General features: G+C 38.6%; 1 protein-coding gene, 1 non-coding gene and 1 pseudogene across 2 annotated transcripts in view; 1 reads left to right on the top strand and 2 right to left on the bottom strand.

Annotated features, from left to right (window-relative positions):
- Window positions 1–239: 239 nt before the first annotated feature.
- On the bottom strand, window positions 240–890 carry LOC113605599 (small ubiquitin-related modifier 2 pseudogene; annotated as a pseudogene).
- Window positions 891–3,107: 2,217 nt separating this feature from the next.
- The window catches only part of LOC113605502 (zinc finger protein 569-like), a 61,878-nt gene continuing 45,683 nt past the window's right edge, over window positions 3,108–19,302 (top strand). The window contains 2 exon segments of the mRNA XM_027078875.1: window positions 3,108–4,375; window positions 5,617–5,779. Coding sequence (XP_026934676.1) covers window positions 5,775–5,779 — 5 coding nt within the window. The 5' untranslated portion in view covers window positions 3,108–4,375; window positions 5,617–5,774.
- Window positions 11,435–11,541, bottom strand: LOC113606285 (U6 spliceosomal RNA). Its single transcript, XR_003427475.1, has one exon. It is a non-coding gene; the product is annotated as a U6 spliceosomal RNA (small nuclear RNA).

Below are 19,302 nucleotides of genomic sequence, written 5' to 3'. Positions count from 1 at the left end.
TTTCCCCCAACCCATTTTCATTTGATGTCAATCAAAACATACCATTGGCCATAATTTATTTTTTAGGAAAGCAATATGCTTCTGTATACACCAGTTACTTTACGTACAATAAAGGAATGGGGAAGAGGAAAATGAAAGACTAGAGAAAACCGTACTGTAGTAGTTAGGATGTGGTGGAACCAAATTGCATTTTTCTAATCCAGAATGTCCTTTTGGTCTGTAGAACAGAGTTCTGGAGTAAAGTAGCAGGTTCCTTTTTTAGTAGACACCTCCTGTCTGTTGCTGGAACACATCATTTGTATCTTCATCTTCCATTTCCAGCTGTGTAGGTGAGTCTGTTTCATTGATTGGCTGCCAGTCAAATCGGAATCTGATCTGCCTCATTGACAAACCGTGTCATTCACAATAGACTTTCATTAGTTTACTAAGTGGTGTATGCCTCTTAATCTTAAAGTGCACCACAGAACCATCCTGCCCTGCCACCTTCAAATTAATATGATCATTGTACTCAGTCCTTCCTTGGTCTTTTTGTCAGCCATGGTGATCTCCGGATCAGCTGCTGTTTCACCAGATCCACACCAAACACGCACACAAGCAGCACCAGGAACAGCAGAAGAAGCTGCTTACAGCTTTGCGCTTCACTCCTTATTTCTCTTGTGCCCCCAATCTGGGCAAGCTCAGCTCCTCTCTTTTTTGACACTAGCGGGAGATTTAAACCACACAAGCCTCTGCCATAAATGCTCCACGCCAATTTCCTTTCCTTGCTTTTGCAAACAACTTGCAGACTTTCTTGGGACACCTGCCTTGCTTTTCCTAGAAAACTTCATTGTGTGAGTAATAAAACTTTTCATACCCTCTTGGTGTGTGTGTGGCGTCATCAGTCTCAACATCCCAACCATATTTTCGGTGGGTGGGCGGGTCCATACTATATCTGCCGATTGCAATAGGAATAGATATCACTGTCTTTTTTCACAGATGACATGATCATCTATGTAGAAAATCCAGTGGAACCTCCAAACTCTAGTAGAAATACTAAGTGACTTAAGCAAGGTATCAGGCTACAAGATACAGAAATCAATTGTATTTCTTATATACCAACAATGAACAATTGGAAATTGGATTTTTTAAAATACCATTTACAATGCATCAAAAACTCTGTAATACTTAGGGGTAAATCTGACAAAATGTTTCATTATCTGTACATTAAAAAATATAAAATATTGCTTAGAGGAATTAAAGAAGATATATATTGTGCTCATATTGTGTCTTATGGTTATGAGAGTCACCATTTTAAAGATGTCAGTTCTCCCCAATTGATCTATATACTCAATACAGTCTCAGTGAAAATTCCAGATAGATTAAAAAAATGGACAAATTCCTTCTAAATCTCTCCTTGGTGTTTGAAATGAAAATTTGTTTTCACACACACGAAAAAATTGTACATGAATGTATATAGCAGCTTTAGTTATAACAGACAAAAGTTGGAAACAACCCATATGTCCTTCAATGAATGAATGGCTAAACAAACTGTGGCATATCCACATGGACTTCTACTCAGCAATAAAAAGGAATGAATTACTTACACATGTAAAAACACTTATGAATCTCCAGGGAATTATGCTGAGCGAAAAAGTCAATAGTCCAATTACATACTTTATAATTCCATTTACATAACATTCTTGAAGGGATAAAATTATAGAAATGGAGAACAGATTAGGGTTGCCAGGTCTTAAGGAGGGGGTTAAGAGAAGGAGGGAAGTGGGTATGGCTGTAAAAGGACAACATGAAGTATTCTTGTGATGATGGAAATAACTTGAAAGTATCAATGTGAAGGTTGTGATACAGTGTATAGTATTGCAAGATGTTACCACTGGGGGAAAGTGGATACTGGGTATATGGGATTTCCCTGAATTATTTCTTACAACTGCATGAGAATCAAGAATTACTTCAAGATAAAAAGTTAAAATTTTTTAAAAAGCTAGGCTGAAAAGAAAACAAATTCTAAGGTAGTAGACCAAAACCCAACAACATTAAATGTAAATTCACTAAATATGTCAGAGTAAGATTGTCATTATTTTTAAAATAATATTGTTTAATGAGACATACTTTAAAACAGAACGGTTAAAAGCAAAAGGGTAGAAAAAGATAATGCACTAGCCAAAAGAAGGATGGTGAAGCTACAGTAAAAAATATCAAAACTAAGACAAAAAGTGATATTATAAAGGGTAGATTCCATAATTTCCTATTGGATCAATCCAACAGGAAGCTATTACAACTCTAAGTATGTATCATCCAACAAGAGAGCTTTAAAATATATAAAGCAAAGCTTAACGGAAATAAAAGGAGAAATAGACAAATCTACAAGGATAAAAAATGAAAATAGGAAGCTGAATGGACGTAGAACCGACTCTGTTCTCATCTTTTAACAAAATAATTAGCAAAAAATAATTCTTACAGTTGACAGAAAAATATACTGTTGGTAAAGACACATGAGACAAATAAGCAAAACTTATTTAGAGGACATGTTCTCTCTCTGCAGTGTTTGGGAGCCTCTTTTCCCTTCCCAGAAAGAAATTCACACTTTTCGGAAACAGTGCCCATTATCATCTGGTGAAAGGAAGGCTGTGAAAGGAAGACTACCTTATTCTGCTTCCTAGAGATAACATAGTTCCTTAGGCTTTGTGTAGCTTCATGACTACAAGTTCCTGATATTTAGCATGCTGTAGTCTACTGTATTCTGTTCTCTTTGCCAACATACTATTGCACAAAATCATACAATAGTGTTTTCTTGGATATTTTCTCCATTTTGGTCTCTACTGCAAAATTATTGCAGTGAGTCTTGTTTTTGCGGTACGCGGGCCTTTCACTGTTATGGCCTCTCCCGTTGCGGAGCACAGGCTCCGGAAGCGCAGGCTCAGCAGCCATGGCTCACGGGCCCAGCCACTCCAGGGCATGTGGGATCTTCCCGGACCGGGGCACGAACCCGTGTCCCCTGCATCGGCAGGCGGACTCTCAACCACCGCGCCACCAGGGAAGCCCTGTCAATTGTTTTTAAGTTCTTAAATCAGAGTGGAACTCATATGAAATGTTGAAAAAAGAAATCGGGTCTTTAGGGCAAGAGTGACATATAGTCCGGGTTGCTGGATTCTTAGGTTTTTGCACCTGGTTACTTGTCTACTTTTCAACTTACACTTTTCACTCCTGATGGCGAGGCTACTTTGAATTATTGACATGACCTTTCATTTGATGGCTCAGTGTCTTTGCCTTCTTCAACAACATCTTTCTAGATTACCTGTATCACTTCTGTCCATATAACACACATGGAATATGGAGTAACACAGTGTAAAAAAAAAAAAAAAAAAAAAAAGCGTGGGTGTTTCCAGTAATACACAATCACGAATCTCTATAATTTTTTTCCATTTAATATTTTGGTGATTCATGTATTGACTTAACCATGTAAATTTCAATATTGTAACAGGTGCCCGTCAGAAAAGCAGAAACACAAAGAACGGACAGAGCACATTGTCTCTGAAAAACTGCAGAGTCAGAATCAAGAGGTCACTAGAACAGACGACGCGACCATGGTCACACGAATGGTCGCAAACTAGAACGACCGTAAAGTCACTGGACCTCAGAGTCCCTCGACCCCGTAGACTCCCTACCACAAATTCCACCGCTGAAAGCTCCCACACCCGATCACGCAACGGTGCTCCTCCCTTTTCTTTTTTTTTACTCCTTCCTTTTCTGACTGCCTCCAGGAGCTTGAGGCTCAGGCTGGCCCATCTCGTCTCTTCAAGGTGCCCAGACCTTGCCCCACTTTCACCCCACTGAAGTCCAGTCCCAGGTGGAGCCGTGACCAGACGGAACGAAACCGACTCAGCGGTGCTTCCCTCACGGACCAGATACCATAACGCCTAGAACCCAAAGATCCAGACAACTGTAAGGAGGAGGCGACTTTTCGCAGAAAAGAGATTTGGGCCGAGACGGCCTCTGGGAAATGTAGTCCGGGGCAGGAAAACTGCGGATCTCTTCACATTCTTCTCAGCACCAAGTGGCACTCCCAGGCTCCGAGGGCCGGACTCACTGGAGGCAGCTGCCGCAAAACTCTCAGCTGAGGCCCCTCGGCAGATCTGAGAGCCCCTCAACGCAGCGGTTGCTTATTCCCGCTACTCGTCAACTGGAGGGCCAGTCCCGCCCCGGCGAGCCGCGAGGGGCTCTGGGAAGAGTTATCCTGCGTCTAACGGACCGAGGCTTGTGCTGCCTTCGGACACAGCCGGCACTGACCTTAATGGATTACCTAACTCGGGCTGCACCGGCTGTGCCACTTGGGCAGCGCTGAGGTGCGGAATTGGGGCCTGTGTCTGCGGGCTCGGTGGTGAGTCCTCGGGAAGTCGCGAGCTCAGAGTCCGGGACTCTTTGTGCTGGGTGGAATAGGGGCCTGCGGACCACCCGGTGCCTGTGTTGTTGGAGGAGGACGCCGGGCAGGGCTTTGCCTGTGCGGGTGGTTCCCTGAGGCCGTGGGAGCGACGTGTGAAGGACTGTGAGCGTGTGGCTTGATAGGACTTTATTTGCCAGCCATTTGTCTGTGACTGATATGGCCGTGGAGTCGTGTGTGCAGGCGGATTTTGTGGATGTGCTTTTCCTTTTCTGTTTCACTATGAACGTGGCTGCAAACCACAATAAAAGGCAGAGTTCGGTTGTGTGTGTAGATTTGTGAGACTGTTTGTACCAGTGCTTCATTTCTTTGGAGATGGTAATCGTAAATATGTTTTTCTATGAGATATCAATAGCCCCAACACGTTGTTTCAGTATTTATTTAAAATTTTATTTCTGTGTAATGGCCACGTTGTTTTGTGTGCTTAGTAACAATACTCCTTGCCCCTCACTCCCCGCCCCAAATCACAAAATAAAGAAGAGCTCCAAGAAAACAAAAATCATTTATACTTCTACCAACCACTATCAAAATTTATTTCCCATCTTTTCACCCCTCCCTCTGTGAATACATACATATGCATTCGTATATTATAAAATTGGAATCACGCTATACATACAGTTCTGTAATCTACCTATGCCATTTAACAATGTGCAGTTAATATTTTTCCATTTAAACAATTACACATCTATGTCATCATTTAAAAGTTTTTTGTATGGTATACATTTTAATGCATTTACACCTGTTGATGGGTAATTTGGTTTTTTAAACTTCTTGCCATTATATAGAATGTGTTTATCAGCAACTATTTGGCATGTTATCATGCACTTTCTTAATTTTTTTTGGTGGGAGGCAGGCTCTTAGAAGTGGAACTGATAGGTTGAGATATATATGCTTATTAAAGACTCCCTAATTCTATCCAGTTATTCTCTTGTAAGGTTCCAATAATCTACAGTATTATTGGCATGGTATAAGATTGCCTATATTCATACACCCTTGATAACAATGGTTATCGTTAGTATTAATAATCTTTGTTAACCTCATAGATGTAAAATAATTTCTTTAATTTGCAGTTATTTAATTACTACTGAAGTCAACCATTTAAAAATCTTTTTTTGTGTGAATTATGTGTTTTCTAAGGTGTTTTTCTAAAGCAGTGTTCTATTTTCAAATTTCTTTTCCAGGTTCTTCAGGTACTGAGGATTCATTCATTCATCCACTCACCATTTATTGAATGCTGCGTGTGACAGGAATAATTATAGATGCTTGGGATATAACATTGAACAAAGGAGACAAACTCTCTGCTATCATGGTACTTACATTGTTGTGGGCCAGATAATAAATGAGGTAAGTAAGTTAAATATAACATACATTAAATAGTGAAACATTCTAAGAGAAAAGTAAAGCAGGAGGATATATAGAATCAGGGATGAGACTTGGAGTTTTAGATGGGGTAGTTAAGAATGCATCCTGAAAATGTAATAATAAAGATATGAAGGAAATACAGGTGCTAGTTATGCACATAATTAAGGGAAGAGGGAACAACAGTTAGAAAAGCCCTGAGATGGGAATATGCCTGTTACGAAGAGGCTGGTGTGGCTGAAATAGAGCAAATGAGAGGGAGAGTAGTGAGAGATGAGAGAAGAAAGGTAATTGGAGGGAAGGAGGGCAGATCAGATTGGGCCTTATGGGCCCTGTTAAGGATCTTGGCTTTTTACTGTGAATGAGATGGGAAGCTATTGGAGAGTTTTGAACATACAAGTGATAGTATCTGCTTACGATTTAAGAGGATTGCCTTGGTTGCTCTGATGAGAGAATTATGAGAAGAAGAATAGGGGAAGAGGTCAGGGACAAGGGCAGAAGCAGAGAGACCAACTAGGAAGCTATTGCATTAATCTAGGGAAAAGATGTTGGTGACCTGGACCAGAGTAGTAAAAATGATGAGAAGTAGTCGTGTACTGGATATAATTTAAAGGTAAAGCTGACATAATTTGCTGATAGAACTGATGTGGAGTGTAAGTGTGACAAGATGACACAATATTTTTTAATCTGAGCAACTTGAAGAATGGAGTTGTCATTAACTGAGAAGGGAAAGAAGGTAGAAAGAACCTGGGGCATAGAGAGATAGTGATATTTCAGTTTGGAATATTGTATCTGAAGTATGAGATGCCCATTGGACATTCAGGTGGAAATATTAAGTTGGCAGTGGGATATACAAGTCTGAAGTTCAAAAGAAAGTTCTGAGACCTAGGTTGGAGACATACGTTTGGGGATTATCAGCATATAGGTGATATTTAAGGAGATCACTTAGAGGGTAGATGGAAAATGATAGACGTAAAGGACTTATCTCTGGGTCACTTCAACATGAGAAAGTCAAAGAAAATGAGGAGGAACCAGCAAAAAAGACTGAAAGGGGCTACCTAGAATGGTTGGGAGAAAACCCCAGTTATGGTGCTTAGTGCTACTGACATGGTCATTGTTTCTAGGCTTTTTGTTTTGGTGGGCAGAGCAAGGAAATATATTCTTTTAGTTTTTTTTAGTAGCTTGATTCACATACCATACATTTTACCCTTTAAAGTGTACAACGGAATGTTTTTCTAAAAAATCCACAGGGTTGTGCACCCATCACCATCGTGTAATTTTAGATCATTTTTGTCCCCCCTGAATTATCGTACCCATTAGCAGTCAATCTCATATTCTCCTCCTTCCTCCCAGTCTAATGAACCACTAATCTGATTGATGCCTTGATGAATTTGTCTATTCAGCCATTTCATATCAATGAAATCGTACAATATGTGGTCTTTTGTGACTGGCTTCTTTCACATGATATGTTTTCAATGTTTATTAACGTTGTAGCTGGAAATATACTCTTAACAGAGTAGACCCCATGAGTTCATACTGCTATTTGCAATAAAAAAAATTTAGAATTATAGAGTTTCTACTTTAGTTTCATTTTTGTGTCTTTTATTTATTAATCCATCCATCTGTAGATGTGTATATGTATATATAAATAAGATAGTTCAGAGCAATATTACTAGTACTTAAAATATTCCTACTGCAAATAATTTAATATTTCTTTATAGATCTATTTGCTTTGGGTTGTCTCTCTAGGGACATATAACCCAATTATTGTGCTTTAAAGTAACTAGAACTAATTTCTCTGTGTGTGGTTAAGCCACAAATGTAACATACGAGTAGGTTCATTTGTTTCATTCTGCTTTTGATTTTTAGGTATAGCTTATGGGTTTTTTTGGTTGTTGTTGTTTTAATTTAATTTATTTAATTAATTATTTTAGTTTTTGTTTTAACATTTGTTTTAATTTTGTTTTAGAATCATGTAAGACATTTACATGGTTGGAAAGTCAAATATGCAAAACAAACACACAAAACAAAGAGAAGTCTTGTACTGTTTGCAAACAGGGAGCATGATGCCTCCAGCTTTGTTATTCCTTCTCAAGATTGCTTTGGCAATTTGGGGTCTTTTGTGGGTCCATACAAATTTTAGGATTGTTTGTTCTATTTCTATGAAAAATTCCATTGGAATTTTGATAGAAATTGCATTGAATCTATACATTGCTTTGGGTAGTATGAACATTTTAGCAATATCAATTCTTCCAATCCATGAACACGGAATTTCTTTCCATTTATTTGTGTCTTTTTCAATTTCTTTCATCAGTGTCCTATAGTTTTCATTGTATAGTCTTTCACCTGCTTGGTTGAACTTATTCCTAGGTGTTTTATTCTTTTTGATGCAATTGTGAATGGAATTGTTTTCTTAACTTTTCTTTCTGATAGTTCATTATTAGTGCATAGAAATGCAGCAATTTCTGTATATTAATTTTGTATCCTGCAACATTACTGAATTCATTTATAAGTTCTAACAGTTATTTGGCAGTCTTTAGGGTTTTGTATGTATAATATCATGTCATCTGCAAATAATGAAAGTTTCACTTCTTCCTTTCCATTTGGATGCCTTTTATTTCTTTTTCTTGCCTAATTGCTCTGGCTAGGATTTCCAGTACTATGTTGAACAAAAATAGTGAGAATGGGCATCCTGTCTTGTTCCTGGTCTTAGAGGAAAAGCTCTTAGCTTCACACCATTAACTATGGTGTTAGTTCTGAGCTTGTCATATATATCATTAATTATGTGAGATACGTTTCCTCTATACCCACTTTGTTGAGAGTTTTTTTTTTTTTTTGGCTGTATGCGGGCCTCTCACTGTTGTGGCCTCTGCTGTTGTGGAGCACAGGCTCCGGACACACAGGCCCAGCGGCCATGGCTCACGGGCCCAGCTGCTCCGCAGCATGTGGGATCCTTCCGGACCGGGGCACGAACCCGTGTCCCCTGCATCAGCAGGCAGAATCCCGACCACTGCGCCACCTGGGAAGCCCTGTTGAGAGTTTTTATCAAAAATGGATGTTGAATCTTGTCAAATACTTTTCCTTCATCTATTGAGATGATCATATGGATTTTTATCATTCATTTTGGTAATGTGGTGTATCACATTTGTTGATTTGTGGTTATTGAACCATCCTTGCATCCCTAGAATATATCCCACTTTATTGAGGTGTTTGATTCTTTTTTTAAAATTTTTTAAAATAAATTTATTTGTTTGTTTTATTTTTGGCTGCATTGGGTCTTCATTGTTGCACATGGGCTTTCTCTAGTTGTGGCGAGTGGAGGCTACTCTTCATTGTGGTGCACAGGCTTCTCATTGCAGTGGCTTCTCCTGTTGCAGAGTGTGGGCTCTAGGCATGCGGGCTTCAGTAGTTGTGGCTTGTGGGCTCTAGAGTGCAGGTTCAGTAGTTCTGGTGCATGGGCTTAGTTGCTCCGCAGCATGTGGGATCTTCCCAGACCAGGGATTGAACCTGTGTCCCCTGCACTGGCAGGCAGATTCTTAACCACTGTGCCACCAGGGAAGCCCTGAGGTGTTTGATTCTTAATGTATGTTGAGTTCATGTTTGCTAATATTTTGTTGAGGATTTTTCATCTGTGTTCATCCAGAATATTGGCCTGTGATTGTCTTTTCTTGTAGTATACTTGTCTGGTTTTGGTATCAGGGTAATGCTGGCCTTGTGAAGTGAGTTTGGAAGCGTTTTCTCCTCTTCTATTTTTGGGAGATTTTTAGAAGAATTCGTATTAATTTTTCTTTGAATGTTTGGTAGAATTCACCAGTACAGCCATCTGGTTCTGGATTTTTGTTTGCTGGGAGGTTTTAAATTACTGATTCAACCTCCTTACTAGTAATCGGTCTGTTCAGATTCTTTGTTTCTTCATAATTCAGTCTTGGATGGTTGTATATTTCTAGGAATGTATCCATTCCTTCTAGGTTGTCCAATTTTTTGGCATATAATTGTTTGTAATAGTCTCTTATCTTTTGTATTGTATTTCTGTGGTATCAGTTGAAACATATCCTCTTTTGTTTCTGATTTTGTTCGAGTCCTCTCTCTTTTTACTTGGTGAGTCTAGCTAAAGGTTTGTCCATTTTGTTTATCTTGTCACAGCATCAGTTCTTGGTTTCATTGATCTTTTCTCTTGTCTTTTTAGTCTCTATTTCATTTTTTTCTGCCCTGATTCTTGTTACTTCCTTCCTTCTACTAAGTTTGGGCTTCTTTTATTCTTCTTTTCTAGTTCCTCAAGGTTTAAAGTTAGGTTGTTTATTTGACATTTTTCTTGGTTTTTGAAATAGGCATTTGTTGTTATGAACTTCCTTCTTAGAGCAGTTTTTGTTGCATCCCTTAAGTTCTGGTGTATTGTACTTCCATTTTCATTTGTCTCAAGATATTTTTGATTTTGTTTTTGATTTCTTTGTTCCCATTGGTTATTCAGTAGCATGTTGTTTAGTTGCTACATATTTCTGAATTTTCCAGTTTTCTTCTGGTAATTGATTTCGTTTCATACCATGTGGTTGGGAAAGATGCTGGATATTATTTAAGTCTTCTTAAATTTGTCAAGACTTGTTTTGCGGCCTATCATATCCTAGAGACTGTTCCATGTACACCTGAGAAGAAGGTGTATTCAGGTGCTTTTGGATGGAATTTCTGTATATATCTATTTAGTCTATCTGGTCTAATGTGTTGTTTAAGGCCAATGTTTCCTTATTGATTTTCTGTCAGAACGATTTATCCATTGTCTTATTGTATTGCTGCCTATTTCTCCCTTTAGACCTGTTAATATTTGCTTCATATATTTAGGTGCTCTTATGTTGTGTGCATATATATTTACAAATGTTTATCCTCTTGTTGGATTGACCCCTTTATCATTATGTAATGCCCTTCATTGTCTCTTATGGCAGTCTTTGTTTTAAAGTCTGTTTTGTCTGATATAAGTATAGCTATCCCAACTTTCTTTTGGTTTCCATTTGCATGGAATATCATCATGCAAAAAGATGGACCCTTCAGTCTGTGTGTGTTCTTACAACTGAAGTAAATCTCTCATAGGTAGCATATTGATGGGTTTTGTTTTTTTTATCCATTCATCCATTCTGTGTCTTTTTGAAAGCTTTTCTTTTTTTGTGTGTGTGGTATGCAGGCCTCTCACTGTTGTGGCCTCTCCCATTGCAGAGCACAGGCTCCGGACGCGCAGGCTCAGCGGCCATGGCTCATGGGCCCAGCCGCTCCGCGGCACGTGGGATCCTCCTGGACCAGGGCACGAACCCATTCTGTGTCTTTTGATCAGAGAATTTAATCCATTTACATTTAAAGTAATTATTGATAGGTATGTATTTATTGCTATTTTGTTAATTGGTTTTTGGCTGTTTCGTAGTTCCTCTGTTCCTTTCTTTGCTATTTCTTTGTGGTTTGATGGCTTTCTTTATTGGTATGCTTAGATTCATTTCTCACTATCTTTTGTTATCTACTGCAAATTTTTGGTTAATGGTTACAATGAGACTGACATAAACCCACTTATATTTATAATGGTCTAATTTAAGTTGATAATAATCAAAGTTTGAATGCATTCTAAAGCTTTACATTTCTATCCCTGCCCCCCCCATCATTTTAAAAAATATCAAACGCTTCACAAATTTGCATGTCATCCTTGTGCAGAGGCCATGCTATTCATCTCTATATCATTCCAATTTTAGTATATATGCTGCTGGAGTGAGCACTGGGAGGTTTCTGTTGACCTGTCTTCAAGTTCATTGATTTTTTCTTCAGTCATGTTGAGTCTACTGATGAGTCCATTGAAGGCATTCTTTTTTTTTTTTAGAGTTCCATCAGCACTAAGCAATTTTAATTTTAAAAAAATGATGTCAGAGTAATTTCAAACTCACAGAAAATTTGCAAGTACACTACAAAAAAACTCCCTTATTGCCTTCACCCAGATTCACCAACTTTTAATATCTCTCTCTTTCTTTCTCTCTCTCTCTCTCTCTCTCTCACACACACACACACACACACACACACACACACACACACTGAGTCTTTTTCTGAACCATTTGACTTCAGACCTGATCCTTCATCCCCTAAATACTCCAGTGTGTATTTCCCTAAACAGAGACCTCCCAATAAGTCAGGAAGTCAACAATTGATACAACATTGCCATTTAGAGAACCTGTTCAAATTTCAGTTTTGCCAATTGTCCCCAAAATGTCTTTTTCTTCATACTTTAAAAAACATATATATTTATTTATTTTTATTTGGTTGTGCCGGGTCTTGTGGCTGGTGGGCTTTTTAGTTGCAGCTGGCAGGCTCCATAGTTGTGGCTTGCCATCTCCTTAGTTGCAGCATGCGGGCTCCTTAGTTGTGGCATGCGAACTCTTAGTTGCGGCATGCCTGTGGGATCTAGTTCCCTGACCAGGGATTGAACCTGGGCCCCCTGCATTGGGAGCATGGGGTCTTAACCACTGCGCCACCAGGGAAGTCCCCCCAAAATGTCTTTTTTAGTTTTCAGGTACAGGATTCCTTCATACCTTGCATTTGGTTGTCATGTCTCTTTGGCCTCCTGTAACCTGGAACAGTTCCTCAGTCATTCTGTCTATCATGTCCTTGAGAGTTTAAAAGAATACAGGCCTTATATTCTGTAGGCTGGCACTCAACTTGATTCCATTGGATGTTTCTTCATGCCTAGACTCAGGCATGTATTCCTGACAAACTTTGATTTTCTCATTATGTCATTCTGTCCCATCACTGGTGATGTTAACCTTGATCATCTAGTCATGTTGATGTCTTCACTGTAAAGTTCTATTTTTCCTTGTAACTGTTGGAAAATGTTCCAGTATGGTGCTAAAATCCTGTTCCTCATCGAAACTTTACCCATTCTTAGCCTCCATTGACAACTTCAGTCTGAACCACTCTCCAGTTGATAAGTGGTTTTATGTTTATATTATTCCTTTTACATTTATTGGTTGGCATTATAGTGGAAAGGAAGAACTTTCCTTTCTCCCTATTGATTTATATCATGTTGAGCTCATGGATTCTATTTTATTCAGTAGGTTATAATTTATTACTGTAAATATTTATTTTCATGCTCAAATTGCCCCTAATTTGGCCAATGGGAGCTTCTTTGAGCCAGTTTCACATCTTTTTAACATGGTCCTATCAGTTTTTGAGCACTTCCTTAATTTCTGGCACAAGATGTTCTAGGCTCATCTTGTAGTTTTCCTGCTCCAGCCCTAAAATCAGATATTTCTTCAGACAGTCTTGGTTCCTCTTCTTTTTTCCCATATAAATATTTTTTGGAAAATTTTGGACTTTTATTTATTTATTGTTGTTGAAGTATAGTTGATTTACCATATTATGTTAGTTTCAAGTGTACAGCAGAGTGATTTGGTTATATATATATTCTTTTTTTGATACTTTACATTATAGTTTATTACAAGATATTGAATATAGTCCCCTGTGCTATGCAGTAAATCCTTGTTGTTTATTTTATATGCATCTGTTAATCCCATACTCTCAATTTATTCCTCCCTTGCTTCCTCTCCCCTTTAGTAACCCTAAGTTTGTTTTCTATGTCTGTGAGTCTGTTTTCTGTTTTGTATATAGATTCATTTGTACTATTTTTTAGATTCCACATGTGATATATAATATTTGTCTTTGTCTGACTTCACTTAGTATGATAGTCTCTAGGTCCATCCATGTTTTTGCAAATGACATTATTTCATTCTTTTTTTATGACTAAATAATATTCCATTGTGTATATATATATATTATATATATGTACACCACATCTTCTTTATCCATTCGTCTGCCAATGGACATTTAGGTTGCTTCCATGTCTTGGATATTGTAAATAGTGTGCCACTATGAACAATGGGATGCCTGTACCTTTTTGAATTAGAGTTTTTGTCTTTTCTGGATATATGCCCATAAATGGGATTGCTGGGTAATATGGCAACTCTACTTTTAGTTTTTTTTTTTTAACATGGTTCTTTTTTTTAACATCTCTATTGGAGTATAATTGCTTTACAATGGTGTGTTAGTTTCTGCTTTATAACAAAGTGAATCAGCTATACATATACATATATCCCCATATCCCCTCCCTCTTGCATCTCCCTCCCACCCTCCCTATCCCACCCCTCTAGGTGGTCACAAAGCACTGAGCTGATCTCCCTGTGCTATGTGGCTGCTTCCCACTAGCTAGCTATTTTACATTTGGTAGTGTATGTATGTCCATGCCACTCTCTCACTTCATCCCAGCTTACCCTTCCCCCTCCCCACATCCTCAAGTCCATTCTCTACATTTGCATCTTTATTCCTGTCCTGCCCCTAGCTTCTTCAGAAGCTTTTTTTTTTTTTAGATTCCATATATATGTGTTAGCATACAGTATTTGTTTTTCTCTTTCTGACTTACTTCACTCTGTATGATAGACTCTAGGCCCATCCACCTCACTACAAAAAACTCAATTTCCTTTCTTTTTATGGCTGAATAATATTCCATTGTATATATGTGCCACATCTTCTTTATCCACTCATCTGTCGATGGGCACTTAAGTTGCTTCCATGTCCTGGCGATTGTAAATAGTGCTGCAGTGAACATTGTGATACATGTCTGTTTTTGAATTATGGTTTTCTCAGGGTATATGCCCAGTAGTGGGATTGCTGGGTCATATGGTAGTTCTATTTTTAGTTTTTTAAGGAACCTCCATACTGTTTTCCATAGTGGCTGTATCAATTTACATTCCCACCAACAGTGCAAGAGGGTTCCCTTTTCTCCACACCCTCTCCAGCATTTATTGTTTGTAGATTTTTTGATGATGGCCATTCTGACCAGTGTGAGGTGATACCTCATTGTAGTTTTGATTTGCATATCTCTAATAATTAGTGATGTTGAGCATCTTTTCATGTGCTTTTTGGCCATCTGTATGTCTTCTTTGGAGAAATGTCTATTTAGATCTTCTGCCCATTTTTTGATTAGGTTGTTTGTGTTTTTGACAAAGAGTTGCATGAGATGTTTGTATATTTTGGAGATTAACCCCTTGTCAGTTGCTTCATTTGCAAATATTTTCTCCCAGTCTGTGGGCTTTTTATTTTGTTGATAGTTTCCTTTGCTGTGCAAAAGCTTATAAGTTTGATTAGGTCCCACTTGTTTATTTTTGCTTTTATTTCTATTGCCTTGGGAGACTGACCTAAGAAAACATTGCTGTGATTTATGTCAGAGAATGTTTTGCCTATGTTCTCTTCTAGGAGTTTTATGGTGTCATGTCATATTTAAGTCTTTAAGCCATTTTGAGTTTATTTTTGTACATGGTGTAAGGGAGTGTTCTAGCTTCATTGATTACATGTGGCTGTCCACCTTCCCAGCACCACTTGCTGAAGAGACCGTCTTGTCTTCATTGTATATTCTTGTCTCCTTTGTCAAAGATTAATTGACTGTAGGTGTGTGTGTTTATTTCTGGGCTCTTTATTCTGTTCCATTGATTTATATGTCTGTTTTTGTGCCAGTACCATGCTGTTTTGATTACTGTAGCTTTGTAATATTGTCTGAAGTCTGGGAGGGTTATGCCTCCTGCTTTGTTCTTTTTCCTCAGGATTGCTTTGGCAATTCTGGTTTTTTTGTGGTTCCATGTAAATTTTATGATTATTTGTTCTAATTCTGTGAAAAATGTCATGGGTAATTTGATAGGGAACACATTAAATCTGTAGATTGCTTTGGGTACTATGGCCATTTAAACTATGTTAATTCTTCCAATCCAAGAACATGGGCTATCTTTCCATTTCCTTGAATCCTCTTCAGTTTCCTTTATCAATGTTTTATAGTTCTCAGCATTATAAATCTTTTACCTCCTTGGTTAGGTTCATTACTAGGTGGTTTGTTTTTTGGATGTGATTTTAAATGGGATTTTTTTTTTTTACCTTCCCCTTCTGATATTTCTTTGTTAGTGTAAAGAAATGCAACACATTTCTGTATATTACTCTTGTATCCTGCTACCTTGCTGAATTCATTTATGAGTTCTAATAGTTTTTTGTGTGGAGTCTTTAGGGTTTTCTATATAGAGTATCATGTCATTTACATACAATGACAATTTTACCTCTTCCTGAATGCCTTCATTTCTGTTAGTGTATTTTTTAAATTAATTTAAATTAATTTTTATTGGAGTATAGTTGCTTTACAATGTTGTGTTAGTTTCTACTGTACAGCAGAGTGAATCAGCTATATGTATACATATAATCCCTCTTTTTTTGGATTTCCTTCCCATTTAGGTCACCTCTGTTGATATATTTTTGATTGCTAGCATTCCTTTTGTTTATTTCTCCCCTTACATTATCTATTTTCCTAATTTGTTCATTAGAGCCCTGAACATATTAGTCATAGTTATTTTAAATGCACTGCACAAACTTTTACTGTGCCCTTTGAAATGTAAATTATTGTGCTAGGCCATGAAGAAGCCATATAAGTAGTCCCTGCCATAAGTGATTCACAGTCCTAGGGAGAGAGACAAATCAGCAAATGCTGTGGCAGAACGATAAATGCCAATGTTGGGCAAGCTCATGGGATGTAGGAGTAAGATATATCCAATAGAGGGATACCCTGATCAAGGGATAAAGTAGTTTTTTGTTTGTTTGTTTGTTTTTTGCCATGTTGCATGGCTTGCAGGATCTTAATTCCCGAACCAGGGATCGAACCTGGGCCCACAGCAGTGAGGGTGTCAAGTCCTAACCACTGGACTGCCAGGGAATTCCCTGGATAAAGTAGTTCTTAATTTGACTTAAGGATGAGAAGACATTGGTCAAGTGAAAGATGCAGTTGATCAGCAATCAGGGAATGGTTTCTATGTAGGGGGAAATGATATGCAGTAGCTTTTAAGGGAGTGAGTGCACTGTGTTTCTTTTAAAAGGCACATAACCATAACTTGTGCCCCCCCCCATGTGATTTAAACATATGTTGCCAAGTGGACGTTAGGACATGGAATCCAGGGACACATGGGAAGACTAGGGAAAGAGAAGACTAGGGAAATTTTGGGGTGGTGGTGGAAAGAAAATACTCATCCACGATGGAGCTATTTCCCCAGTATGTAAGTTAGCTCAAACTATCTAGAGAATTGCTTTGGGAAATGCAGCCAGGGGTGGGGCTCTCAATGATTCTAGAGTTTTTGGCAAAATTTGGATTCAAGCAGGCAGAGATGATGATAATGACGATGATGATGATACGGATGCCCAAGTTGTTAATGTTTTTTAACTGTATCCGAGCTCATTTCAGGAGGGAAGTATGCATAGTAGTTCAGAAACTGAACAAATGGATATACCTCAAGTAAGTTCTTCACAAAGGGACAAGAAAAATAACATTTGGTATGAATAGAACATCTGAGAATTTGTTTTGAAAGTATTTCTCCAGTCAGTCCACTTTGAATTCCTCCAAATTTATTCTTTTTTCCCTGACACCTTGCCAATTGCTACTGCTTTGCCTGTAACAGTTTGCCGCAGCAACTCCAACATAGCGAATTTACTTAACATTAAGATACCATCTTAATCCTAACTTCATGTGGGAGGTATTTTGGGGCCCCATGCCAGAATAAGCTGAGGGACTTTTGCTGTGTACCTTCCAAGTGGGGCAATTCTTAAAAGTTTATTGTAGTGGAGGGACTTTGGGTTTCTGCTCAGGGACATAGATGGAAAGAGCTCTGCCTCCACCCTTAAAACAAGGAAAAAACTGGACGAACTGCAGATTAACAACTTTTTTTGAACTCATCAAAGAACTGAGGTCACAGGGCAACCAAGTAACCTGAAATCTGAGGAAAAACAGATGCCTTCTGGGAGAAACAGGACTTGAGCCTTCACTCACATGGGGTGGATACTGCCAGACACCATATAAGCCAGTAAGAAGATACAGTTAAATTTTTTAAACAAATTATCAAAGGTTGAATGTGGGCCAGCAAGAGTATAAAGCCACTGAGGGAGTTGCAAATTTGGGAGTTTTCAATCTCTGTTAGGCTTTTCCTCCAGAAATCCCACCAGACACTCACTGTGAAAATGGAGGAGAGTCCTGTGATATCTTTCCTTGTGGTGCTGCTTTGGGAAAGGGAACAACAGCACAGACCCATCTTTGCTGCAGAATAAAAACTTTAGTTTGTATAATAAAAAGCAACAAAAACTGTTACCTTAGGGCACAGGTGGAAACTTATAGCAGTTTAAGAAAGTGAACTGAAAAAAAAGCACTACCTCTGGGAGTGGGGAAGGAATATGTGCTAGACCTAGCACACAGCTGGAGGAGAGGCAAGAGCATTCATGAAAGCCACATACATAACCAAGACCCAGGGACATGGGGCCTGCCTAAGATTTAGGCTTAGTGAGAATATAAGAGACTGCTTTTCTCTACCAACCCCTACTGCCCAACCCCCCATGAGGGTAACAAGCATCAAATAAAAATAATACTGGAACATAGCTGGGAGACCTGCAAGAGAGATTCTCTGTGGGGAACAGCACAGATGGAATACTCATTGCCAAGGGAGAAACATATATTGAGAAAACATGCCTGGCAAACCAACCCATACCTTAAACACAGGTATCTTTAGAGGAATTTGAAGCCTGTGGTACAATGAAGGTAACCACAGCAATGAAAAACCTAAACCCCACCCATCTGCTGACTCAAACCCCCGTGTTAAAAACATAGCAGAGGGCTTCCCTGGTGGTGCAGTGGTTGAGAGTCCGCCTGCTGATGCAGGGGACACGGGTTCGTGCCCCGGTCCGGGAAGATCCCACATGCCGCGGAGCAGCTAGGCCCATGAGCCATGGCCGCTGAGCCTGTGCGTCCGGAGCCTGTGCTCCACAACAGGAGAGGCCACAACAGTGAGAGGCCTGCATACTGGAAAAAAAAAAAAGCAAAAAACAAAAAAACCTAGCAGAAGGAAAGGCATGCTAATCTGTAAGCATAAGAAATACTTAACTTTATATTTGCTGTACTACCCAAGGTGTCCAGCTTTCCAAAAAATTATAAGGTATGTGAAAAGGCAAGAAATAACACTTCAAAGAGCCAAAGCAATCATCAGAACCAGACTCAGATATGACGTAGATATTGGAACAACCCAATAGGAATTTAGAATAATTATGACTAATATGTAATGAATCACATGGGTAATTACAGCAGGGAGATGGAAACTATAAGAAAAAGTTGAATAGAAATGCTAGAAATCAGAATCACAGCAGAGGTGAATAATGTTTATGATAGACTCATTAGTAGATTGGACACAGCTGAAGAAAGAATCTGTGAACTTCAATTTAGAGTAATAGAAATTACCTATACTGAAACACAGTGAGAAAAAGAGTGGGTGAAAAAAGCCAGAATAGAGCATCCAAGAGGTATAGGACAGTATAAAATGTCTCATATATGCTTAATTGGAATCCCAGTTAAGAGAGAGAATGAAGAAAAAATATTTGAAGAAATAATGGCTGAGACTTTTTCAAAGTTAATGACACCAAACCAGTAAACT

Source organism: Aethalodelphis obliquidens, unplaced genomic scaffold, assembly GCF_003676395.1.
Source record: "Aethalodelphis obliquidens isolate GAN/ISIS:26980383/991018 unplaced genomic scaffold, ASM367639v1 scaffold43, whole genome shotgun sequence".
In the NCBI taxonomy this organism is placed as follows: Eukaryota; Metazoa; Chordata; class Mammalia; order Artiodactyla; family Delphinidae; genus Aethalodelphis; species Aethalodelphis obliquidens.
This window is presented reverse-complemented; position numbering and strand designations above follow the sequence as displayed.